General features: G+C 46.8%; 1 protein-coding gene across 2 annotated transcripts in view; it reads right to left on the reverse strand.

The window, feature by feature from the left end:
• The window catches only part of PDE1C (phosphodiesterase 1C), a 492,809-nt gene that overhangs the window by 398,009 nt on the left and 67,381 nt on the right, over nucleotides 1-27,419 (reverse strand). For both annotated transcript variants that reach the window (XM_046670213.1, XM_046670214.1), the window contains exon 2: nucleotides 7,247-7,297. In XM_046670213.1, coding sequence (XP_046526169.1) covers nucleotides 7,247-7,297 — 51 coding nt within the window. The remainder of the gene's footprint in view (nucleotides 1-7,246; nucleotides 7,298-27,419) is intronic.

The following is a 27,419-nucleotide window of genomic DNA, read 5'->3' on the forward strand; positions in this document are numbered from 1 at the left end:
ATGTAATTAACATATGGCATTATATTAGTTTCAAGTATACAATATAATGATTCAATATTTGTATATATTGTGAAGTGACCACAACGATAAGTCCAGTTATCCACCACCACACACAGTTATAAAATTTTTTCTTTTTTTTCGAGGAAGATTAGCCCTGAGCTAACATCTGCTGCCAATCCTCCTCTTTTTGCTGAGGAAGACTGGCCCTGAGCTAACATCCATGCCCATCTTCCTCTATTTTATATGTGGGACACCTACCACAGCATGGCTTGCCAAGCAGTGCCATGTCCACACCTGGGATCCGAACCAGTGGAACCCGGGCCGCTGAAGCGGAACGTGTGCACTTAACCACTGCGCCACTGGACCAGCCCCTATAAATTCTTTTCTTGTGATGAGAACTTTAAGATCTATTGTCTCTAGATAGTTTCAAATATACAATACAGTATTATTATCTATGGTCACGATGCTGTACGTTACATGCCCAGGACCTACTTATCTTATAACTGGAATTTTATACCTTTTGACCCCCTTCACCCATTTCGCCTACTCCCCACGCTCACCCCCTCTGACTCTGGCAAACATCAATCTAGTCTCTGTATCTATGAGTTTGTTTTTTTGGTGGTGGTGGGTTTTGTTTTTGTTTTTGTTTTTGTTTAGATTCCACATATAAGTGAAATCATACAGTATTTGTCTTTCTCTGTCTGACTTATTTAACTTAGCGTAATGAACATGGAAGGACCTTGAGGGCTTTTTCTTAAAGATTAGAAGTCACCTTCTCTACCTGTTAACCCCGACTCACTCGCCAAGCTTCAGCTAATGCTCGTCTCCTCCAGGAGGACTCCCTTGAATCCACTCCCACTCCAGGTCGGATGAGGTCTCCCCCGTCTTGGCTCACGCAGCTCCTTGTACCAATCTCTAGCATTTCCCTCCACACACTGTTCTGTAGCCATTTACTTCCCCATCTCCCTGACTAGACTGTGAGCTCTTTGAAGACAAACTTACTCATCTGTGTGTCTTCAGGGCTTGGCACAGAAAAGTCTTCAATAAATATATGTGGATGGAAGGAAGGTGGGGAGAGAGGAAGGTGGGGAGGGAAGGAGAGGGGTGACTCAAGGTAATAATATATATAATGACAATCACCCATGGGTAATAATATATATAATGACAATCACCCATGCTTTTTGAGGTCTCACAGTGTGCAGGCATTGTGCTTTAAATAAATCATCACACGTTATCGGGGAAATCTCCATCTCAGCTGCCCCAGCCTCATCTAGCAACTGGCTTATCAGGGGTCTCCTGGACCCTGGCCCTTCACATCTCCCATGGTCGACATCTGTTCTAATTGGTTGGTGACCATGTCACACGTTTTTAAGTATCTTGGCACTTACCCCTGCATGTGATCATCCACAACAACCATGGAAGTAACTTCTAGTATTGTCCCAGAAGCCAGATGCAGAAAGTGTGGCTTCCAGGGGTTAAGTTACCTTCTCCAATTCACATGGAATTCAGAATTCCTGAACACACAACCCAAATCCAGGCCTAACACCAGAGCCTGTGTCCCTAATGGCTTCTGAGGACCCTCACACTAGTGTGTGGGAGACCCTCGAGGACACGCTCTGCAGTGGTTCCGGGAGCGTGTGTGCTAGCAGTGGGGCAGCCTGCCTGCCCCTGCTTATGAAGTCAGGATGAGGAAGAGGAGCGGGGAACAGCTGCAGGCAGGTACTAGTTTACTCAGTCTTCATTCAACAAGCACACCAGGCACGGTTAGTACACAGCTCATCCAAATGGGGCCCCTGGCCTCCAGGAGACTGCTTTCTAATGCAGAAACCAACATACACATAAAACAGATGTCTTCGGGGAGGAGGGCTCTCCAAGCCTGGCACTGGCGGGCAGCGGCAGCAGCATCACAGATGTCTGGACGAGCAGGGGACCCAGCCCCACAGCCAGATGATATCATCCCCAAAGCCCTAGTCTGTCAGAAGCCCCGGCCTCAGAGGGCCTCACAAGCTCTTCACTTGACTGGAGCCTGGAGCTGGGCTGGGGAGGTCCAGCTCCTCATGGCCCAGCCCTGGTCCCCAGAGGCCACCCCCCAGCTCCAGGAGGAGGGTGAGATTCCAGCCAGGTGTGAAACCCTTCAAAGGCTTCCCCTGACTGAGAGTCCCTCCTTAGGCCAGCACAAAGACCCCTCTGGGCTTGACCCCAGGCTGCCTCTGCAGCCAGTTTCCCTAACATGTGAGCCCCTTTTGTGCCCATGTGTTCTCTCTGCCTGGGATGTGCTCCCCACGCCTCCCTCACCTGGTAACTCCTAGTACCCTCGGCTCTCAATGTAAGCATTGCCTTCCCAGGGAAACCTAATCCAACTCATTCAGTGGCCCTGTCCTGTGTTCCCACTGACCCCACCTCCTACACCCCCAGCCCCACACTGAGCCCCTCTGAGAGCACTCTCCACACTGCTGACTAACTTCTCTGTCTCCCCTCAGCAAGCCTTAAACGCCTGCAAGGTAGGGATCTTGTTTTAATTTGAATTTGTATCCTCAGCATTTAGCAGAGTGCCAGGCCCATGGTGAGTGTTTAGTAACTATTTGGTAAATGAATGAGTAAACGAACAAATACATGAAAAAACCCCTCTGTCCCCTCTGTTTATACGCTGAGAATAAACTTTCAGGTGTTCGGGGAAAAGTTAAAAGGTCTGCTGTCAATCATTTTCTCCACAGTAAGAATGGATCCCTGTGTCTCCACTCCCAAGGGGATCTGCTTTTCAAGTCTTCAAGTTTTTCTCTTATTTTAGGGATTTCTGATATCAGGGAGCTGATGGAAGCGGATGGGTTTTGGTTGTTTTTGTTTTGTTTTGTTTTGTTTTATTGAGAAATAATTGACAAATATCACTGTATAAGTTTTAGGCATACAACACAATGGTTTGACTTACATGTATTGTGAAATGATTATCACAATAGGTTCAGCCAACACCTATCATCTCATATAGATATAATAAAAAGAAAAGAAAGAAGAAAAGAAGGGAAGAAAATTTTCTCTTTCTGATGAGAACTCTTAGGATTTACTTTCTTAACAACTTTCCTATGTATCATACAGCAGTGTTAACTATAGTCATCATATACGTTTCATCTCTAGGACTTACTTTATCTCCTAAGTGGAAATTTGTACCTTTTGACCACCTTCCTCCAATTCCTCCTCCCCCGACCTGACACCTTGGGTAACCTCTGATCATGTCTGATCTCTTTTTCTATCAGTTTGGTTCTTTGTTTGTTTATTTTTTAGATTCCACATATAAGTGAGATCGTGTAGTATTTGACTTTCTCTGCCTGACTTATTTCACTTAGCACAATACTTTCAAGGTCCATCCATATTGTCACAAATGGCAGGATTTCCTCATTTTTTATGGTTGAATTATATTCCATTGTGTATATATACCACAACTTCTTTATCCATTCGTCCACCGATGGACCCTTAGGCTGTTTCCACAAATTGGCTACTGTAAACAATGCTGCTGTGAGCATGGGGCGCAGATATCTTTTCAAGTCAGTGTTTTTGTCTCCTGGGCTTATATGCCCATAAGTGGAATTGCTGGATCATATGCGGGTTCTATTTTTAACTTTTTGAGAATCTTCCATACTGTTTTACATAGTGGCTGTGCCAATTTACAATCTAGAAGGAGACGTTTGAGGAATGGTCTTCCCGACCCAATGGAATCAATTATAGTGGGGTGATTATAATGTGGATCTATACAGCCTGCCCACTGCTAAGGCTTGACCCCCTCTGCTACTAAGCTGGCAGACCCCCAAGTCCCTAAGCTCCAGAATTGGCAAACTCCAGCCGTTAGACCAGGGAGAAAGTAATGTGCACTGGGAACAGCCAAGATTTGGAATTGAGAGATCTAGAATTCCAGCAGCGAGCAATTCTCAATGTTTTCCCCCAACCTTGTCCTCATTTGTAAAATGGAGACACAACAAGACTAATGTGAGCACTGGCCATTCTAAACCAACGTGCCTTGGGCCACACCTGCCCTACAGACACAGAAGGGACGGGGAACGCTGAACGACCAGATGCCATAAACTGCACAACTCGGCTGAAATAGGAAACGTCCTGAAAGACACAAACTACCAAAGCAAACCCGAGAAGAAATAGATAAACTGGACCTTAGAGCCAGGGTCACTCTCAACTTCTCATTCTCTCAGACACTGTCATTCTTCTATAGGTTTTTAAGGGGGAAGATATTCTCCACTTCCTTTGAATCTCACCCTCCTCCCTCCTTCCTTCCATCTCCTTTTCCACCTCCACTCCTAGAAGAATGACTTCCTTGCTGCTGTGTGTGCCCATGATTGTTAGACAGATCTCTGATTAAGGTCAGGTTGATCAAAAGCCACTGCTAAGCCTAAAATGATAAGGGCAGGGTGGTGAAGGGGCCTCTGACAGGATCTGAAGCCTCACAAGACTCATTCCACAACGTCCACCACCGCATCACTGCCATTTGATGGCACATCCATGTCTCCAGTCTAAAGGTGACAGGAACTGAGCTTGACCCATGGGCTTTGGCATCGATTTCTTTGAGGAAGGCACAGTGGTTCTGGGTGGTTGTGTCAGCCACTTATAGATAGGGGTGTCAAGAAGAAGCCCCAAGCATGGGGTTGTGTTGTGGAAGTGATCCTCTTCAGAAGTGGACCAGAATGAGGCCCACAAGGCTGGTAAACCAGCTGGCCAAAGTAGGATCAGAAACCAGCCCTTTGAAAAGCTAGACGTTTTCATGATTCCTACACTCTATTCCCCTTTGGTTCTCCTTTAGAATTTCTTAATCTAATCATTGCAGCTCACGTATGTTGTAATATGGGAAGCCAGAAAAGTATATTGATTCAAGTGTGGGCAAAATCTATATAGAAATTAGCGGCATATTCCAGAGGCATCAGGAATCAGAAATTGAGAACCCCAAAGAGAGTGAAAACTTTGGGACTAGTTAGGGGCCACTGGGCCAGTCCCTTGTTTCCCACCCCAAGCTCTTTTCTGCTGACCCCCTGGCGGGTCCTAGCATTTCTAGCCTACATTCTTGCCTCCCACTCCCATGGGGCCTAATTCCATGCTGGGTAATCCACACTGTGAGGGCTTTACAAACGTCTTCTTGGATGCAAAAATTAGAGAATGTTGCAGTACTTCATCTTCCAGTCTCCAAAGAAAAGTCTATCATCCAGATCCTTCCAATCTTCCCAAACTGAACGTTTCATTCACACCATACCACATGATCAAGGTCATTTTCAATGTGGTAAAGTGAAGAAAGTGACAATCGGACAACACTACATTAAGAATTATTTTTTCCTTCCTAAAAGCCATCTAATTTTTTCCCTCTAATATTTGTTACAAAAAGATTCAGTAGCTCATGTGCCATCTGACCTTTTCCAGGATGTTACACTGCGTCAGGAAATTTTTTTTCCTTTCTTTTTTCTTTTTCCCAGAATCAGCCCAACTTAATGGGTTTGCCACTAATTACTTTTTTCCTATATAGATATTTTTTCCCTCATGCCCTCACTTATCTTTTACTAATAAGCTTCCAAGGAACACATCATCTTTCCAACCCATCACATAACTTTGAAGTTGTGGAAGCCACGCACAAGAGAAGTTACTGTCTTCTCTCTGAGAAGGGACTAGCTGCCCCAGGGTCCAGTCTAGCTTCATGGTTAAAGGGTCCCAGGCCCTTCTTCCATCTCGTGATGAGTGTCAGAATGCCAGGCACTCCCGTGGAGGTGCCTACAGTGCAGCATGCACAGTGTGGCCAGGTTACCATTCCAGCTGATTAATTTGCCTCACTACTGCTCAAGAGATGGAGAAATAAAGGGACTAAAAGCCTATTCATCACCCTCACTGAGCTGTGGGATGAAATACTTATTTTGGAAATAATGATTCCAGGTAGGAGGGTAGTGAAAAATGGGGCCTGGGAGAGGCAAGTGTTTTATTACGCAATTTCTAAAATGTGAGCACTTAACGCTCTTTCATTATCATATATTATTACAGTTCTATAAAAATCGTTTCTAGGAATCAGTCCTAAAGTTTTGAAGCCTCCTCCAGAGAGCTAGAAGGCAGAATTTAGAAAAAGGCCTCAAAATAGAGAAAGTATACTTTCAACTCTACATATTAAGACTTAATGATAGCAGTATCCACACTCAAGACTTGATCGACCTTACATGAACAATGCAGTGACTGGGAACTTGTAGTAGCCATGACTTCAAAAAAAGGCAACATTTTTATAAAGGAGAGAAGATGGGTATGAATGTCCTACTTTTCAGATGGGAAAACTCAGGCCCAGAAAATATAAGTGAAATTACTTTAAGTGAAAGTCAGCAAGTAGCAATGACCCTGGAAAGAAAAGTCCATCTATTTCATTTACAGTTCCACCATTTCTCCACTTGCTGCCTGGGCAGTTTGGGGAGCATCTCGACCCAACCCTGCTCCATCTTGGTATTACTGCTCCCTTCACTGGGATCTGGGTTTTCATTCCAGGGAGTGCATTAACTTGCTGTGTAATTTGACATAGAAAACACTAAGAGGCTTTCAACTCCTGCTCTCCCGTTAGGATCAAGACCTGGAGACAAAGGAATCAAGTGAAATTGATGGGGAGCTCCAAGGCCCTGACAAACATCCCTGTGCCGAAGGAAAACCATTCAATCTACCTGGGCCTCAAATGTCACCTAAGTGAGGTAAAGCCAGCAGAGCCAGCTCATAAATCCATCTTGGGTGGTGATGATGCTTTCACACATGTATGAACCTTGACACCTACAGGCATTTCATATACTCTCCCTCCTTCTATCTTCATGAAAAGCCCACCCCATGGCAGGCACTCAGCGGGGATTCCCCAGCACAGCAATTCTCAGACTCAAAAGTGCACAGGAGCCGCCTGGGGATTTATTAAAAGGCAGATTCTGATTCAGTAGGTCTGGGGTGAGCCTGGGGCTCTGCCTTTCTAAAAAACCCCCAGGTAATGTCGACTCTCCAGCTCCCAGGACCACACTTGAGCAGCAAAGCACAGAGCAGAGTTTGATAAAACACAGTTGTAAGGACTGAAAAGAAAATAGCAATGAATAGCTCCGCATGATGGGGCTCAAATGTAATATTCCCCATTGAAGACATGTCCTACATCATTCATTTATTAACAGTGTTTTACTGACAGCTGGCAGCACTACAGGGGTGAAGCATGCCAACAAAAGCCCTCTGAAGGAGCCCAGGAAAGGACTGAAGATTTACTCACGGGAGAAGCGGGCAAGGGGCCTGGCAGTCTTGTCTCCAGCTTCATTTGCAACTGGAAAAAAGAAAAAGATGCAATTAAGAACAGGGCACGTGGGTCCACAGAATATGCCCAACATACAGCGAACCCTCTGGATGATCTGACACTAAGCTATGTTTGAGAGTCTTTGTAGGAGAATAACAGCAATTTCACTCCCCGTCTTTCCATATTTCCAGTGCTGCTCTCAACACCCAAATGAGGTCAAATGTCTTAATCATTTTGATTAGAACATCCAAATAAGGTTGAAGAGGACCTAAACCACATTCAGTTTACTCTGCCCGGGGGAGTAAACTGGCTCACATCCACTTGGTAAGAGGCCTGCACGCCTGGCTTCCAAGTCGAGGTATATCCTTCTGCTTCAAGCTTCCTCTCATGGGGCTGTCCTTCATCATGCAAATGCACCCCAACCACCTGACATAGTCCGATTTGCTGGGATGGACAGCGGCAAAGAGAAGGCAGGGATTTCAGAAGATAACAACAAAGTTGGCTTTTGTTAAGAAGGATATTTAAATTTAGAGGCTAATCAACAAGGAGTTCAAAGAGGGGGATGGAGGAAATTGTTCCGAGAACAGCTGTAGAAAAGCTTACCCCTAAAGTTCCTCAGCAGGGCAGTTTACTCTCCCCTGAAAAGCCTCCACATAATTTATCACGTCGACAGAGTCATAATTAATATGCCCTATATTTATGGACACCCTCTTTGTGACTAAAAAAGAGATAAATTATTAAGTAGAGACACAAGTTTCACTCTCTTTAAATATCACTTTCAACGCACATAGAGATGACACCTTGGTTGTCTTGTATATACACCGTAAATAAGCATGATACTTGTGATTGACTTGAACGAACACCCAAAGCAATCAACTGGAAAAACCTGTTCATTTTAGTTTAGAAAAAACATTCAATACACAGGCAGGATAAAGAGGCTGCTGATGTAATCATTAATATATGAGAAGTTGCAGCCGTAGGACAAAAGAAATAAGTACTTCATAAACATTACAATATCTTGCAAAGAACGGAAGGAGTCAAAAACTTCCTTTCACCCTCTCACAAAGGTAAACACTTTAAAATCGACTACACGTGGACAATTTTTTTACATTAAGGGATTCAATCTCAACCTACTTTTGTATTTGCATTACATTATTTGCATTGCCCCACTTGTCCCCGCTCTCTTTGTATTACAAACAAGACGTTGTACAAAATGACCAGCAGGGGGAGGTGACACTGCATCCTGCTTCCATTCTTTCTCACACCCCAGCATTTCAAAAGGAAAAAGAAGAGAGATGGAGAGAAGAGAGGGAGGCAGAGAAGGAGAAAGGAGCGAGCCCTAGTTAGGTACAGACGTGAGATTCCCTTGCCTTGCCTTCAAATTGTTTCCTCTTTAGACACCATAGATCTCTAAAGAAAGAAACAAACCAAGGTTTTTTCCAAAATATTTGCCGCAGAAACTGATGAGCTGCTTTTACAGGAGGATTACAAAGACCACTGCAATTGCTGAAAATACCAGCAACCACTAAAATGTTCAACTTGGACAGTGCACGTCTTCCCCATGGGAAGAAAGAGGAGCAACGACGCTACTGTCACTATTTTACATGCAGCCATGGCTGCTTCCCCACTCACTGGCTTTTTCTTCCTCTCCCCTCCACTCTGTCCTACGATGCGAATAGCTGACCCAGATCTGAGTCACACCAGGAGAGGCAAGAATCAAGATCTAGGCCAGTGGAGTACCAAGAGAGTTGTCTCTACCCTAAAGGAATCTGAACTCTGCTACCAGTATGATTTTCCTAGACAAAGACCCAATGCCACACTTCCCTGTTAAAAGGTCTCCAGTGATGTCCTAACGCCTACAAAGATACAATCCAGCCAAGTTGGCCTGGTATCAAAAACCTAGCCCCATCCATTCGTCTTAGCTCACTGTATTTCCTAGAGCATCATTCAGTGCCCAGCCACACGCTCTAAATTGACAACTCCCCCAACATACTCTACACTCTCTCTCCTCCTTACTATTGCTCCTGTTGCCCCTTCCCCCGAGACACCCTTCTCCACTGCTTTGCCTGACCAACTCCTACTCATCTTTTAAGATTCAGCTGCGGCCATTCATTTCCAAAAAGCTTCCCTGACTCCCATCACACCTTCTCCATCCCATCCATCTCTGCCCATCTGCCTGACTCCCCTTCCAGACCAATAGTTCTCGAACTTTGTCAGGCAAATATGAGGAAGGTTTGTGAAAATAGATTGCAGAGTTCATTAAAATGCAGATTCTGATTCAGTGGGTCTGCAGTGGACCTCAAGAATTTGCGTTTCTAACAAGTTCCCAGGTGATATTGAGGATGCTGGTCTGGGGACCATATTTTGAGGACAGCTGCTCTAAACTATACAAGCTACCCCACCCAAGACAAGGACCATAACTTTTCATTTTTGTATTTCCAGCCTTTTGAACAGTGACTGGCACACAGAATAATGCCTTCAGTCAATATTTTTAGAACTGAATGAAGTAGACTGAATCAATACCAAATGCCACAGACGGCTTAGTAGACCAAGACCTCAGACTGGCTTCCAGGGGACTATAAAAAGTCCCAGGTATATTTTGTTCAGTCCCACAATGTTTTCATTTTTAAACAATTAGTTTTCTGCATTTACAAATCAAGAGATTTCAAATATAAATAAAGATTGTCAGCTTCTCTCAATAACTGAAAGACTATCCAGTCTCACAGCCCAGCAATAGATCACCAAGGAAATGTCCTCCATGGGTGGGCCCACCTGCTGGATGTTCAGGAGGTAACTGCTGACTGGCACTGGGCTTTCTATAGTCTCAGCAAGGCAAGTGAAACAGGACCTCTTAAAAGGATTAAAGAACGAAGGTAAAACTCAACTGAGACCAGCACTAGACAGAGTTTGTGGCCAAGCATGCTAAGCTCTTCGTCCCCAGCCTACAAACTGCCCAGACACATTCAACAAACTGTGCGGACACACCCAGGCTTCTTGACCAGCAAAAGAGCCTTCACACATTGCTGTTTGCCTTTTATTTTTAAAAATACATGGCAAGCTTTAACAATAAAGTAGATGTTCCACTTAGATGCAATTAGAGCTTGAATTTGGTAAGATCTCATAAAAATGATTATGTAGATTTAAGGAAAGTTATCCATGTCACACTGTTGGGCAAAACACACAGATCACTATGTATCCATCGATGTATTCCATTGATGTTGAATTGCATGTCTAGGCTACATGTGCATATATGCACAGAGAAACGAGTGGAAGGGTGTGCACCAGATACGTTAACAGTTATTTCTTCTGTGTGTTGGCATTTGGGGAGACTTTTAACCTTTTTAGACTTTTCTACATAAACCCAATAGTTCATGATATGCATGCACTATGTTTATACTCAGGAAAAATTTTTATTTTTATTAAAGGGGTAGAAAACAATTAACTTATTTTATATATATATATATGTATAATTTTAGATACTGTATATGTATGTTTATTTATTTATTTATGTAAATTATGTTTTGGATTCAGATGTCAGACCAGTCTTGGATCACAGAATCCAGGGGACTTTCCAACTCTAGTCCAAGAGGACTCCCTGTAAGACTCAAGCAATGAATCTCCCATTTTGCTTTCCAGGAGGTTCCACAAATTCTAGGTCAGTGATTTGCAGCCCTGGCCACACATTAGAATCACCTAGGGAATTTTTAAAAATCGTGACACCCACGCCACACCCCAGACCAATTAAACAGGGCCTCAGGGGGTGAGACCCAAGCCCCGGTACTTTTTAAGCTCCCAGGTGATTCCAGTGAACAGCTAAGGCTGAGAAGCACTAACAGACATGTCACTTCACACATCTTTATCAAAGCAACCTTCAGGGAGGAAGGTGTGGCTCAGAGTCCTTTCAAAATAATTACTCCTCTTCAGTTCTTTTCAGGATGCTATCGTTTAGTCATTAAAATCCTGAATGGAGACATCCCTCTATTTGAAGAAAAATACAACTGTTAGGACTACAAACATAACTATGGAGATCAATTAGGGAGCAACTCTTCAAATGATGAAGGGTTCCTTATAAAAGGATTGCCTCCACCCTCCAACACATGTGTACGGAGCATCAACTGGGAGCTCGGCACTGGGTTAGATGCTGGGTGGACTACTGCAACAATGGATTCCACTCAGCCTTGACAGACAGGTAAGTGAGGGAGGTAAGCTGTGCCTCTCAATCTGGGCTTATCCCAGTGTGATCAGCTTAGAACTGACTTTAAGATGATGATGACAATGATGCAGATTCCTTGGTCCCAGATCCATTGAATGAGAATCCCTGCAAGTGGGGACTGGAGTCTAGGTTTTAAGCAATTGCCTCAGAAGCTACACTCACATCTGTGAAGTGGCATTCTAGGTGAAGTAGGCCCCTGGTATGGCTGTTGTACGTATCCCCCCCAAAAATTGGCCAGAAACAAATCTTAAAGTAAGGACACGTCATGGAGATCAGTGGGAGGGAAGCAGGTGAGGCAGGAAGTTAACTCAGAGCAATGAGCATCCCAACCCCAGGCAATGAAGGCAGCTTTGACGTCCCAGCTAAGCCACAACAATCCAGGCCATCAGAACAGGACAGGCAAGGGCGGTCCAAATAATTGTGGTGGTGGCCTAGGCAGGTGCACACTGCTTTGTAACCAAAACTCACACCAAAAACACTGCCACCCTTGTTTTGAACACCCTGGAACCTGGGCAAGCATAAACCCAGCTGGGGTGCCAGGTGCCAGGGCAAGCACCGAGTGAGCAAGCAAGCCGGGGGCAGAGCCAGGCTTCCTGAAAGGAAATCTGCCTGACGCGCTGGTTCCTGCTGCTTTGCCATGATCTCTGGGGCAGGCCCAGGGACCTTCCAAGGTAAGATCCTTTGGGAAGCCTGGTGGCTGGAAAGCCAGGCACAAGGGACTCCAAGAAAAGAGAACCATCGAAGGAGGTTCTAGGCACCTTCTTAGTTAGTGTAGAAGCTGAAGCGTGGAATTTCTCACAGATGTTTGGCCTCAGCTCTCCTTGCCTTCAACTTGCAAAGACCCAAGCAACATCCAGGAAAGCTGGAAGGAATGCTGGGGAGAAAGAGTTGGTCGAAGGTCATCATTAACTATCTTTGCTTAGCTGTCACCTTCTAAGTAAGGCCTTCCATGACCACCTTACTAAGACTGCAGGCCCCGACTCCCCTCCTCCTCTGCCTATCCCCCTTCCCTGCCCTATTCCTCCCCTCCTCATAAGCTCTACACTTTATTCATCGGGTTTATTGCCTTTCTCCTTCCACTACAATGTAAGCCCACACAAGCATGGATTCTCTGCCAGTGAAAAAACTCCTATATCCCCAGTGCCTAAATGCCTGGCACACAATATTTATTGCACAAATCAATGACCAACCTTCTCCCAATCTACCAGGCAGAGTGCAATGGGGGTCAAGAAGGAAGGAGAGCTGGAGGAGGAAGGTGCAAGGACATTAACACGCACTGGCACTTACACGTGCTGTAAATATCCATTCAGCCCTTCAGAAATATTTATCAAGCACTGATTAACCTGCAGATATCAGCTAAAGCTGCCAACAACCATGGCCCGCTGACTTCATACTGAGGAAGACAGTCATTCCCATTTCATAGACAAACAGGGCACTGGAGCTCAGAAAGGTCAGGTAACTTTTCCAAGACCACATAGTTGTGTGGCAGAACTCCAATCCAAACCCAGTTGTACCTAGCTCCAAAGCCTGTGTCCTCTCCATTCAGCCTCTTTGCCTTCTAAGAATGGTAGAGAGATAGGAGCCGTGCTCCAGAGAGGGCTACACCTAGAGAAAAGCCTCGCTGAGCCTGGCCCCGTCCCCCACGCCTCTAGCTCCAGTGAGCACCCATGCCAGCCTGCAGAGAATGGGGGGCGGTGCGCGGTCAACTGCCTAGGACCTTGTACCGGGCACAAGCCCAGGAGACTGTCAGTAGAGAGAGGCCCTTTTGTGAGGGGGGCCTGAGGTCCAGGACTCACAGAAATGGGATCTAGAGGAGGAGAAGCTAGTTACAAAGGGAGGAGCTTCACTGCCACGTTCATGCAGGAGCCCCTACCAGCTGCCAGGTGTCTCCCTAACCCTATGACACCCTCCCCACGTAGAAAACAGTAACAAGGGAAGAGAAACAAGAATCAAATTCATCTTAGCATGCAAAGCAGGACAACTCATAAAAACAGCCCCTAGGAGGCAAGATCTATTCTCTTTAACAGGTGAGGAAACTGACATTCCAAGAGATCAAGTGGTTTGTCCAAGATCAGACCAAGGCCAAGCAGCAGAGTCAGAAGCGTCCTCCATTTCTTCCAGCTCCGGGTACAGCATTCTCAGAGAAGGAGATGTAGTCTACCTCTTTAACTCCCATGTAGTCGTTTGTCAAGGGTAGAGTAAAGAATTTGGCTTCCTCTGCTCCCATTGGGTTTGATAAATATTGATGCTTGACAAACCCAGGATCTGTTTTAAGCATAAAAATGTATAACTGATTGGCGATGGCTGAATCAAGTGCTGTGTCGACAAGGCTTCTGATGCTGAGTCTGAGCTTAGCAAGATGTGTCTGTGACACATTACCAAAGCCTGCCACAGATGGGGGAGGGGGAGGCTGGAGGGGCAAGGTAAGATGGGTAAATGGGAAAATCCCTGCCAGGTTAGACGGAACATAAAAGAACAGGGCCATAAAATGGATAACTGACAAAGATAATTGAGTTAATTAAATACTTGATGTAAAATAAGATATTGGAGTTGCTTAAAATGAGAGATGCTATATAATTTAATAACTAAGCACCAGACTAAGTACCACTCCTTCATTACCTAATTTCATCTTCACAGCAACTTTCTGAAGTTATTGCCATTATATCCCCATTTTCCAGGTGTGGAAACTGAGTCTTTGAGAACTTAATTGCCTGAGATGAAACAACTCGTGAGCAGCAGATCTGGAAACTGAATCCGGCACCACCTTATTCCAGAACCAGTGCTCTTAATCCCTTTGCTGTCCATCACATTTTTAATATCCGAATGTTGGCACTGTTTGATGCACCTTACTGCCAAGAAGCCCAGACCTGGCGGGAAAGCCCCTGGCCTCCCCTCCACTAGCCTCAAGTCAGGAGCACCACAGAGGAATGCGCTCTGCTCTCCTGCTCCTCAACCAGAACTGAGCTCTGCCATCCAGCCGGAAGGTGTGCCCCAGCGACATAAAAGCATCCCCACTCCTCAGCCTGTTCCTTTCCCCTCCTTTATTCAGAAATGCTCAGCATTGTTGCCTCATTATACCTTCTGGGCCAATTTGGCTGTCAAATCTACTCTGAATCAGGCTCTTGCACAAAAGAAAATAAAACCAATTTGTAGTGATGACTCATCAGGGCTGATGATTTGAAAGTGGCAGGAACATCGCACCTTCCAGGCCCTTCTCTCCTAGAGAAATGGGCAAATTCTCACAGAGGACAAGGCTTGTCTGCCAGAGGACAGAATGGCCCACTGGCTCACTCAGCCCCTGGAGCAATGAAATACAGACAGAGGGAAAATCAAATCAGCCCTTGCCAACCTGAAAAGACAGCTTGGGAAACATATTTCCTTTACTTTTTTTTTAATTTGGAGGAACTTGGGTCATATGGAAAGACTCATGTGATATATTTCTTTCTTCCCTGGTGCTGATTTTATACATTTGTTGATTTATCTATATTCTGCCTCATTCCACAAATTATATTTTACTTCTGTTTTGCTCTATGCACCAATCCTTTATGGAATAAAGTGGGATATTAATAAAAGTGAAATTTACTTACTTCAATCACTTCTTAGCTCCCTTTTCCAGATCCCTCTTTCCAAGTTGCCAGGTTTCAGAGTGACTTTCCATGGCTCTCTGTTACTCCCATCAAATAATCTAGTAACCTCTATTGAGGCCCCCCTCAGCCCCCTCCAACCCATCGCTGTGCTGGATTCAAGGATGGATGTAAGTGGTCCTCGAGTGGCCAGGAGTCCAGCTGAGACCCAGATGCCTGGTACTGAGCTTCCTGACATGGATTTTTGGAGTTGGAGCAATAAGAAATTATCAAGGTATCTGGCACTTCTGTGGAAATCACCTGGCCAAGCTACCAAGCCATGAACTCAAGGAGCCTGAGGCCAAGTTTGGAAACATAATATTAATACATGACATGACCCAAACTCTGTTGAATGCTAAATGAAGGGTCCTTGTTCATTGAAGGGAGAGATCGTGGTGGCCTGGAGTGAGGAGCACGAGGAGGCTTCCAGGAGACCCGGGACAGGTGAGAGTCAGTGAGGTGGAGTGGATGATGGAAGCTGTTCCAGGAAGAGGGAGGAGGTGTGGTACATTCTAGAACCTCAGAGCAGATTAAGACTCACCAACTACCCTCTCAAGAGTGTAGTTCACAAGAATCAAAAATGTATGAGATTAAAATCCAATATCAAGCTCAAACTGTCAACTAATTATAGTCCACCCCAGACAAGGCAAAGAAGTATACAGAAGAGGGAGGAGAGACGCTAAAATTCATTAAGCCCCTAGTTCATGCCAGGCACTGGTAGGAACTCTACACTCATAATTTTTATTTAGTTTTCACCCCATCCCATGAGGTATTATTATTCCTGTTTTCAGATGATGAAACTGAGACTCAGAAGAGTTAAGAAACTTGTCCAAATCAGGGCTAGAAAATGGGAAAGCTGGGACTTAAACCGAGTTCTGTGCGCCCTGCTCTTTTCTCGATAGTTTACGCAGCTGGAAAACACATTAAAAATTGTCTGGTCCAACTCCACATGTCCTGCTTGAATCCCCTACGACATCCCAAATAAGAGGATGTTCAGCTCATGCCTGAATTGCCCCTGGGGATGGGAGCTCACCCCTCTGGAGACAGGCCCCTTCACTTTTAACCACTTCTCCAACCTTAGGAAGCTCTTCTTCATGATATGAAATCTTTCTGAAGATCTTCCTTCTGCCTGATTCGCTTTCCTCCTAAGGGCCCCTCCAACATTCGAGGACAACTGTCAGGGCCTCACCCTTTGAGTCCTCTCTTCTCCATGCTGACAAGCCCAGTTCCCTCCTCATTTGACAAAAATATCCCTAGGCCTTTACCCACAAAAGTAAAGTCACTTAAATCATTGCCAAAAGAAGAGAAGACATGTTTTATTTTCAATAACCTTCAGCGACCCACTGCTTAACAACATTCACTTCCACAATGATTTCAGGCTGAGCCAAAACTCTGTCTTCTCAGTCTTTTTGTTTGGTTCTCAGGAAACATAAAGGGCACTTGGGAACCATCTTCTGCACTGAATCTTCAGGAGCCATCCAAAGGGACTGCGCGTTTTCCAGAAGGATGCCAGACTGAAGCACTGCATCCCAGACTTTACTACGCAGAAAAATCACTTGGGGATCTTGCCAAAATGCAGATTCTCTTCAGCTGGCCTGGGGTGGAGCTGAGCTTCTGCATTTCAAACAAGCTCCCAGGTGATGCCGATGGTGCTGGTCCGGGAACCACACTCTTGAGTAGTGAGGTGTTAAAGGACATAACCCACTTTGGAAAGGAACAGCCAAGCGCCCTTTCTAAGAGCTCCTTGGAAAGCCCCAGGGCAGTTTTGAAAATGCACACTGTGGAATTTAATGTCCAATTTCCTTGGTTTCTTTCAGTAATTTTTGTGAGAAAGAACTGTGAACAGCACGACCTTGAAACCTACTTAAGGACAGATACTGAGAGAGTGTGCGTGTGAGAAGGAGAGTCCAAGTGGAGGGGGAGAGGGAAACGCACCCCCCTCGATGGGCATTAAACAGAACAGAGCTGACCTAGAAGATCACTACCACCCCGGGCAAGCTGCCAGCGGGCACAGAGCCCAAAACGAACAGCGCTCCTCAGCTCCAAGGAAAGAAGTCAACCTCCCAGCCAGAACTAACTAGAACTGCTCCATTTTTATCCACGCTCCTCGCAGTACCTTGAGCTCATGAGAGCTGGCGTGCATACACACGGGTGCACACACACCCCCCTCCCCAATGTGGTTCAAGCATGCACTGCAAGCACAGTTACGTCCAGCAGCATAAATCATCACATTGTTCCCAACTGGCTGCAGGCTGAACAGATCAAATGCATCAAATAAATAAAACTAGGCAAGGGACATCGTACCCTTGGGCGAGGAACTCACATGCCCACTAGACTGAGCTCTCCACAGCAGAGCCCTCATCTCTTCCTACTATTTCCTTCCAGCCTAGCACAGGCCCTGGCACACACGGGCTGCGAAGTGAGGGGCTGGGGAATGACTGGAGGAAGCCAGGCCCGGTCATGAAGTCACAGAGGCCCTGGGATGGAGACTGGCCAGGCTGCCAGGAACTCTCCTCTGTGGAAGCCAAAGAGCCTTGCTATCAACCAGTTAAAGGCTCACTCTTAGCTTGGTAATTTATCTTCTAAGCTGGATGGAAGTTTGGGGATCATCTAAGGGTCACAAATTGCAGGCAGGTGTATTGAGCTTGGCAAGCACAGTGCTTAAAAGGAAATGATCCGAATTCCCTTAGGAACTGTTCACCACAGCTGCATGAATGCCTGCCGCTCACACCAGGCCTGCTTCATCCCAGCTGCCTACCTGAGACACGGGTGTGCATTATGACTCTCAAACCAAACACGCCACGGCAGAACTGTTTCTCCCAGAAATCTGCTCTTCCCCCAGGCTTTCCCACCTCAGTAAATGGCACCATCTTCCTCTACCCTCCTCTCGCCCTCTACCCTTCTCCTCTTATCCCTCAGTTGATCAGGACAAAAATGCAAAGTTACTCTTATTTCCCTACCTTCCTTCATACCCACGCTCTTCCATCAACAAACCGTGTAGGCTTTATCTCTAAAATATATCCTAACTCCTACCACTCCTTTTAGCTCCTCTCCTAAAACTCTAGCCCAAGCATCTAGGGTCCCTCCTTAGACGACCCCAACATCCTCCCAGGTCTCCTGCTCCACTCTTGCCCCTTCTCCGCACAGCCGCCAGCCCGTCAGACTGCATCGCTTCCCCACTTCAAACCCTCCAGGGCTCGCATTGTGTTCACACGGCTGCCTCCAAAGCCCACCCTGATCCCACCTCATCTCCCCGCCTCATCTGCCAGCTGAGCGAGCTCTGGCCACCTTGGCCACCTTTCTCTCTCCCAAAGCCACCAAACGTATCCCATGTCAGTGTTTTTCCCTTGCCTTTCCTGCTGGGAATGCCAGGCTCCTGGGAAGAAGGACTCGAGTGGTTGTGGCTGCCCTCACAGGCCCCTCCACACGCCAGGTCCCAGTCTAAGCACTTCACGTGCGCTAATCCATGTAATCCTCTTAACCACCCTGGGAGGTAGCGCTATTGTCCCCACTTACAGATGAGGCAGCTGAGGCACAGAGAAGTTAGGTGACCTGCCCAAGGCCACACAGCTGGTAAATGGCAGAGCCAGATTCATATGGAGGCAGTCTAGTTCCAGGGCCTAGCTCTTACCCACTGCAGTACCCTGCCTCTTACAGGTCTCACCCCTTGCACAATAGCCTCCTCACCTTCAGGTCTCTACCCAAATGGCATGTCCCCAGAGGCCTTCCCTGAACACCCTCGTCTCAAGCATCCGTCAGTATCTGGAATTAACACACTTCTCCAACACAAACACCTGACACAAGAGGATATGAGCTCCCTGAAGGCAGCTCCCAGCAGTCTTATTCTCAGTACCCCCAGAACTCAGGACAGTGTCGGGCACAAAGCCCTCTCAACAAACATTAACAGACCTACTACATGGTTTATATTACCGCCTGACCCCCGAAGGCATTCAAGTTTTCAATCCTCCATCTTGTCTCTCTTGTAATATTATCTGTAGACACGCCATGGCCTGCGCTACATGAGAGAGTCCATGCCCGGGTGCTGAGGCCCTGCAAAGCGTGGCCCCAGCCATCCCTCTGGCCTCATCCCCCCAACCCTCCCTCCACACCCCTGCACACCAGGGATCCTGAGCGCTCTCCCTGCATGTCCCAGTCTGGGCACTTTCCCACCCCAAGGCTTTATTCATACCCTTTCCTTGACTTTCATGTCCTTCTCCACTAACTCCAACTAACAAACGCCCACCCATGCACCAGGGCCTAAACGCAACCGTCCCAAAGAACAAGTCCCTCTGTGGTCTGTTCTTGTCCCTTGATGCCAGTTTCCTACCATGACAGGTGGAAAGACTGCTGGCTTTTGAGTCAGACAGACGGGCCTTGGAACCCTGGCTGCTCTGCTGTGTCACCAGACCTCTCTGAGTCACTTTCCTCATGTGCACAATTAAGTCACAACACCTCCCTCTCAGGGTTGTCAGGATGGGAGACAAAATGTGTGAAACACTCAGCACCATCTTGGCACACAGTCAAGATGAGATGCTCGAGAGCATTATTTCTTTAGGGTCTATTTTCCCAATACTAAGTGTGCTCCATGAAAGGAAGGACACCTTCTCAATCCTCTTTGTCTCATCCCTGCTCAGCACGTGCACGACACAGAAATCTCAACGACCGTCCCCTGCAGAAATGGGTGAGTAGGGGCCTTGGGTTCCGGTTCCAGATGCCTCTGGGATCGCAGGAAGTCAAAACCTTGCTCTGGTCCTTCTGTTTTACTATGAACAAGGGAAAAATTGAGAGATGGACAAAACTGTGTTCAGCACCTTTGATCTTATGTTAGAAAAACTGTTTAGAAAAAACAGCGGCTCTTGCCTCTGGGAGGAGGTGGAGGGGGACAAGCTGGAGAGGAAGAGCCCTCCCAGGGACACGGCGTTGGTGATGGACTTGATTCTCTATCACTAAAGGAAAAAACCTAAATACGCCACAATCAATTGATGAACTGGAAAGAAATGAAGCATTAAAAGCAAACTGATCATTATCCATTTTCAAAGAAGGGGGATCCTCATCATATATTGGCAGCCTGGCTGGATCTGTTCAATTTCCAGCATCCCCACCAAGAAGACATATTTCAACTAAATAATGTTAAGGGGAGGTAAGGCGGCCCCTGTGCTTCTGGAGCGCACGGTATAAAGCTCAAGGGACACGCCTGATGCGATTTTCTCTGTTTCCATTTGTAGTTTCCACACAAGCCCATCTTTTTCCTCCAAGCATTTGGCACACACACTCTCACATGCCCCGACTGCCCGGATTAGCGGAGCCGTCTTCATTTTCTCTCACAGGGTTCTCTTCTAATGAGGCTTGAGTCTCACAGCCAAGAATTGTAGTGAGTGCTGTGACAGAAGAGGCCAGGGTGCCCTTGGAGAGAGGAAGGTCATGGGGGTGCGTATTTTAGATTGGGGAGCAGAATAGGACTCTCTGAGGAAATCAAATTCAAGCTCATACAATGAGATTTTAAAAACTACACTGCCTTTGCATCTCCAACATTCGCTCAGCTCACCTTTACACGGAGCCCTGCAAAAAAGAACCTCAAAAGAAAGGCCGAGGATAAGCAAGGCCGATGGAAACAGTTCTTTCTACTCACTTTGGGCAACTGAGTGTTAGCAAGGCTGTCTTATGAGAGTTACTTTCACATGACTGCAGACTTTGATGTCCACTGTAGTTTATCATGTACAACACAGCGCCGTGACAGAGCTCCAGATTTAGAATCCCAGGGCCTGGTCTGCATCCCAGCCTCCTTCTGCCTGGCCCTGACTCCCTCATTTAGCCTCTCTGGGCCTGAGCTGCTCCTCCTAGAAAATGGCTTTAAAGGCAGAATTCCCGTCCTGCCTTCCTCGCAGTGTTGTTCTAACAAAGGGCCAAATGAGCTGCCTTATAAGAAAACACTCCGTAGACATAAAGTGATGAGGACTTCAATAGGACTTCTGGTCACACTGTGAAATTTTATATCTCCACTAACACAAAGAATTTTAATGTTTTACTCCCCTGGATGAACACTGTGACCCTTTTCTTTATCCCCACGTGCTATGAACTAAATGTTTGTGTCTTCCCAAAATTGACAGGTTGAAGCCCTAATGTGATGGTGTTTGGAGGTGGGGCCTTGGGGGGTAACTGGGTCAGGAGGGTGGAGCCTCCTTGATGGGAGTAGCGGCCTTATAAGAAGAGGAAGGGAGCTAGCCCTCCCTCTGTCTCTCAGCCATGTGAGCACACAATAAGGAGGAGGCTGTGGGCTGGCCAGAAACTGAGCCCTCACCAAGACTTCCAGCCTCCAGAACTGTGAGAAATAAACATTTGTTGTCAGTCTCCGGTGCTTTCTAGAAGCCCAAGGAGGCTAAGATGGCAGAGTTTGTATTTAAAATAACATAATAGCTGATATGATTAGTACAATGAAGAGAAGTGGAGCCAGGTGAGAAGATGAAGAGGGCCTGGGGTGCAGTTTTAGATGGCAGGATCAGGCGGGGCCTCTGAGGAGGAGATCTGAGCCGACACCCACATGGAGTGGGGATGTCCAGAGAAAAGCACAGCAGGCTGAGGGGGTAGCAAGTGCAAAGGGCCTGAGGTGGAAAGTGATGGAGTGGAGAGAAAGTACAGTGCAGTGCCCAGCACATAATAAGCACACAATAAGCAGGGGCTACTGTGATAACAATTACCATTCTCACTGCTGCCAAAACAGCCAGTTTCAGGGGGCCGGCTCCGTGGCCAAGTGGTTAAGTTCGCGTGCTCTGCTGTGGCAGCCCAGGGTCCAGATCCTGGGCGCGGACATGGCACTGCTCGTCAGGCCATGTTGAGGCGGCATCCCACATCCCACAACTAGAAGGACCTGCAACTATGATATACAACTGTGTACGGGGGGGGTTGGGGAGATAAAGCAGAACAACAACAACAAAAAAAAAACAGCCAGTTTCCACTCACAGGTAAGCCAAAGCAAGGAAACCCAATACATCACAACAGATGTTAGTTAGGGCCCCTTCAGATCACAGCCTCCAAGTCCAAATTCAGTTCTGGGGTTCTTTTAACGCTGCTACAGAAAACAGCCACATGTGGGCAGAGGTCATTAAGAAGTAGTTCTTGCACAGGAGGGTGGCAAAGTCACTCTATTTCATTGTCAATTGGATTCTGCCTCCTCCGTATTTGCCACCTCCCTCTCCCCCAAACACACCTCCTGAGGAAAGGAGGTCTCTGTAGGTGACAGATCATGCAGTCACTCGGCTCACATTTGCTGAACCCTGAGTGTGTGTTCAGCTCTGGGCCAGGCACTGGGAACACAGAACCGCATGAGGTGGGATCTTCGCTCTTGAGGAGCTCACTATGTGGTGGTGGGTTGGTATGGAGAAAATACTGGTCAAAATAGAAGAAGAAGGAGCAGGGTGGTCCTCAGTACAAAATGCTCTGGGAACGCAGAGGAGGGAACATCCTCAGGGAAGCCCATCCTCCAGCCCCACACAGGTTACTTGAGATCCCTCATCATATGTTCTCGTTGTACCCACTTCCTTTCCTTCCTTTCTTTCACAGCATTTATGAAAACTATAATGGAATAATGATTTGTGGGACTAATATCTGTCTCTCCTGATAAGACTGGGCCCATTAGGCAGGGACCTTGTCTGTCTTGTTCACACCCATATTCCTAGGACTTAACACATGGCTGGCATGAGGCAGGGGCATATAAAGACACTGTAAACAAATGAATGTTGCTAAACACTAAAACACTTAATTCTGTTGGGGAAATGTGATATCGGCCTCCAAGATGGTTCCCAGTGAGCCTCGCCTCCTAATACTCACACCCTGGTGTGCTCCCTTCCCACACTGAGTCAGGACTGACCCACACGACCAACAGAACACGTGAAAGGGATGGTGTATGACTCCCAAGCCTTGGTCATAAAACCATGGCTACTCACACCTTGCTCTCTCTGGGATCCCTTGCTCCAGGGGAACCAGGCAGCCATGCTGTGAGGACACTCAAGCAGCCCTGTGGAGAGGTCGACATGGTGAAGAACCGAGGCCTCCCACCAAAAGCCAAATCAACATGCCAGACATGTGAGTGAGCCTTACTGAAGCAGCTCCTCCAGCCCCAGTCAAGCCTCCAGATGAATACAGTCCCAGCTGACTGCGTGAATGTGACCTCATGAGAGACCCTGAGTCAAAACCCACCCAGCTAAGCTGCTCCAAGATTCCTGACCCACAGCAACTGTGTGAGATAATAAGTGTTCAGTGTTGCCCTCAGCTGCTAAGCTGCAGGACGATTTGTTACTCGGCATTGGACAACTAATACAGGAAAGGACTAGAAAACCTTCAGAGAACAGGGCTTTGAAGAACAAGGAGGATTTCACCAGGCCCTGACGCTGTATTTCCTGCAGAGGGAATATGAGGAAAGGGATGGAGAGGGCATGGGGGACTGTGTGTTTGGGAAATGGGAGAGCATCTCAGATGACTGGAGCACAAGGTACTAGGAATGGCACTGAAAAGGGAGGTTGGGGCTGCATCCTGAGAGTCCTTGAATATTATGTTAAAGGATTTGGACTCTTTAGACGTGGGAATAATTATTTTAATCTTATAAATGAGGCAACTGAAGCTCAGAAAGTTAGGGAATTTGCCCATGGGCGCCTGTCTTCTCACTGTATCCATACATGGCTGAGAGAAAGAGGGCTAGCTCTCTTCCTCTTCTCATAAAGACACTGATCCCAACACGGGGACTACACTCTCCTGACATAATCACCTCCCAAAGGCCCCACCTCCAAATACCATCGCCTTAGGGCTTCAACATCTGAATTTGGGAGAGACAAAAGCGGCAGTCCTGAAATTCAAAGGCAAGAGGAATTAACATCAGAGCTGGCGCTCTTTACAACACCTCAGTGTTAGGAGAGCTCCATGACTCCTCAACCAGGGGCCACAGCAGCCTCCATCCCAGTTCCCAAGACTCAGTGGGTGACCCAGTGCTTCTGCCCTGCCTGCCAGGCATGAACAGCCCATGTGCCTCTGCTTCCATCCCATGGAGGGCTCTCCAGGGTCACCCCCGGCCAGGTAAGAACTCCTCGCAGTCTGTGCCGCCCTTCCTTGCTAGCCCTGGCTCTCATCAGTGTCCTCACTGCCTAGCAACAGTGACGCCACTCTATGCCCCAGGTGACTGCCCTGCCCCCAGGGGCCACCCCTCCCTCCTTCAGGGCAAACAGAAACAGCATTCCAAGGCATCTCGGAATGAACTCCCAAGACAGCAGCGGAAGCTGAGGCAAGCTGACAGGGTATGATTCCGGGTTCCAAACCCACCTTAAAAACACCAGGCCACCACCTGCTGCTCTTTTGGAAGGGGGAAGTGCTTTGGGCCCTGAAGGCCATATTCCAGGAAGACTGTTCCTGGAAAAAGAAAAGGGAAATTTCCATTTCCAGAGCAACTACTCTGTATGGACCCTGGGCTTTTTCCACCTCCCTCTCTCCTCACCACTACCCTGTGAGATAGGCATCACTATCCTCTTTGTTTAGGTGAGTAAACAGAGATTCAAAGAAGTCGAGTAACTTGCCCAAGGACACAGACAGCTGTTGTGTACAGCTGGGTAGGTTGAGTACTGCACAATTCTAGGGAGCGCAAGTCACATAATAATCACCATAGACTTACATATTTGTCATGAGAATTTTCCATAAGAAAGTGACTTCAGAAGGGGCATCTTTTTCTAATTTGCACAAAGGCACATGGGTCCATAATGGTTCTACTAGATAACCACCACCCTGCTGGTCAGTAGTGATTTGACCCTTTGTCTGTCTGACTCCGAAGCCCTTGCTCTTTCCACCAGACCTCTACACCTTGCTTGGGATAACGTCAAGCATTCCCATATCAAGTGCTTCCCAGTTCAGCTGGCAGAGACGGAGTCACAGACCTCTAGATCATCCCAGCTGGAAAAGATGTTGGCAATCAATAATATACCTCAAAACCTTCCCTCTGCATTGGAAGAATACAAGGTCCAGAGAGGGGAAGTAAGCCGCCCAAGATCACACAGCTGGCTGTGGCACAGCTGGGACTTGCATCCTGTGCAAGTGAAGGCAGGTCCAGCCCTGATGTAACATTGTTCTAAGCGCAACCATAGACGACCAGAGCTAGGTTATCTAGGCCGGTAGTCTCACTTTCTTCTGCATCAGAATCACTTTTTCAAGTGTAGGTGGAGGCAGTGAGTGAAGGGTCTCGAGGGAGCGTCCCTCACCGGACAACTTTCTGAAGTCCAAGCTTCAAAACAAAGCAGGTTGGAGGGAAGGGGGAGCTGAAAGGGCCACAGTTCAGAAGGCTCTCCAGAACAGGCGAGAAGTACATTCCTCTGTAGGCCTTTCAGGTCCTGGGAGGGAAACCGTTGCTAAGTGGAAGCTTCCAGGCCCTCCCTGGTGGCTCTCAAGGTAGTCAGCATCCACCTTGAAGGGAGGACTCAGAGTCTGCACAGGCCTCCCCGGGAGCCCCTGGAAACCATGGCGATGGCCCCCAAGCGGCAACTCAGTTCTGTCTGGACTCCAGCCAAGGTGATAGGAGCCAAGGGAGAAAGAACACAGGGAGGAAATCCGAGCGCTTAATTTGCTGTTCCGTGGAAGATGCCAATTAAAATCCTTCACCCAGGGGTTAGCCCAGTGGCGTAGTGGTTAAGTTTGCACGCTCTGCTTCAGCAGCCCAGGGTTCCTAGGTTCAGATCCCGGACACAGACCTACACACCATTCATCAAGCTATGCTGTGGCAGAATCCCACATACAAAACAGAGGCAGACTAGCACAGATGTTAGCTCAGAGACAATCTTCCTCAAGCAAAAAGAGGAAGATTGGCAATGGATGTTAGCTCAGGGCCAATCTTCCTCACCCAAACAACAACAACAAAAAAAGCTTCACCCTTCTGGGGCTGCTACTCAGCCCCGCTCCTGTTGGGCTGCCTCATTAACAGCCCCTTCCGGACCCCCCCCCCAAGACCCACGCAGCTTCCTTTCCAGACACTGGAGCCCAAGCATGCCCAAGTTAGGCTAAAGGCATGATGGTCTTAAAGACCTCCCTGGTCTTAAAGAGACTCCCCCTGGACACCGAAGCTCAGGGAGTTAGGATGACCCACCTGACATCACTCGACTACCTTTCCTGGTTCGACAGCAATCATGAGATGACATCACTTACAGTGGTCACTCCCACCTTACAGGAACCTATCCACCTATTTTCCGGCTTCAGTCACTGACACTGCCCCTGCACACAGCTTGTTAGAAACCACAGAAGGAGAAGATCCAGAACTCCAGACTCCCAGTTCCACACCCTGCACAGCCCAGGAGAGAACAGACTCCTGAATTACCTGCAAATTGGTGCTGGAAGAAGCTTTCACATCACTCCTGGAAGAAGGATCGAGTGACCCACCAACAGATCTCTCTGTACAGCTATCTTCCAGTTTAGCACTCTTCCATTACACTTGGAGTCCAATTTTTATAAACTATGAAGACCAGCTTATCATTTCACAGGAGCTAAGTAAATCTTAAAGCCAGCATGTGGGGATAATTATTGAAAAGAGAAACATGTTGAAAGAGAGTACGGGAAAATTTAATATTTTCATGATATTACTAACATGAACATGAACATAAGTGAAATAATAGTAATAAACACCAGAGCCAACACCAGTTAGCAAACTGAAAACAAAAACACATTTTTTATTATACAGCTTAAACAAATTATGCTTATCACAGAAGTGTAAGAATAATATTAGAGAATCTATTAATCTCATAATACAATTTAGCATACTAAGAGATTTATAGAAGAAATAAAAATATCATCTCAATAGACATAGGAAGAGTCTCTCAAAAAAGTCTAGATTTATTCATATTTAAAAGAAAACAAACAAAAAGGAAGAAGTCTGGTTGCAAGTAAGATGGAGTAAACACACTCCGCCCTATCTCCCCCACTGAAGGCAGCTACAAAACTGGATGGAATAAATGAAGAACCTACTTGAAGATGCTGGAAAGTAAACAGTAGCAAGCAGTTTAAGGGGAAAAAAATTCAAAGTACCACCAAACTGGTAGTAAGTTTTCTGTTTTTTCCTCTATTACCCTCTGGCCTTGCCTCAAGGCAGTCCAAGTGGATACCTACATGAATAAACAGTGGATATCACCATGAAGTGGACATCGGCATGAATAAATAGAGCTCCTGGTGGATCCTAATCCACCACAAGGATTAGGAAATGGATCTCCTAATGCTCTGAGTAGAAGAAATCCATGTATTTTTTCTCTTTTGTGTATTGTCTTGCATCTCAGCCCTTACAAACCCACAAGCCCCTAAGACT

This window comes from Equus quagga, chromosome 8, assembly GCF_021613505.1.
Source record: "Equus quagga isolate Etosha38 chromosome 8, UCLA_HA_Equagga_1.0, whole genome shotgun sequence".
In the NCBI taxonomy this organism is placed as follows: Eukaryota; Metazoa; Chordata; class Mammalia; order Perissodactyla; family Equidae; genus Equus; species Equus quagga.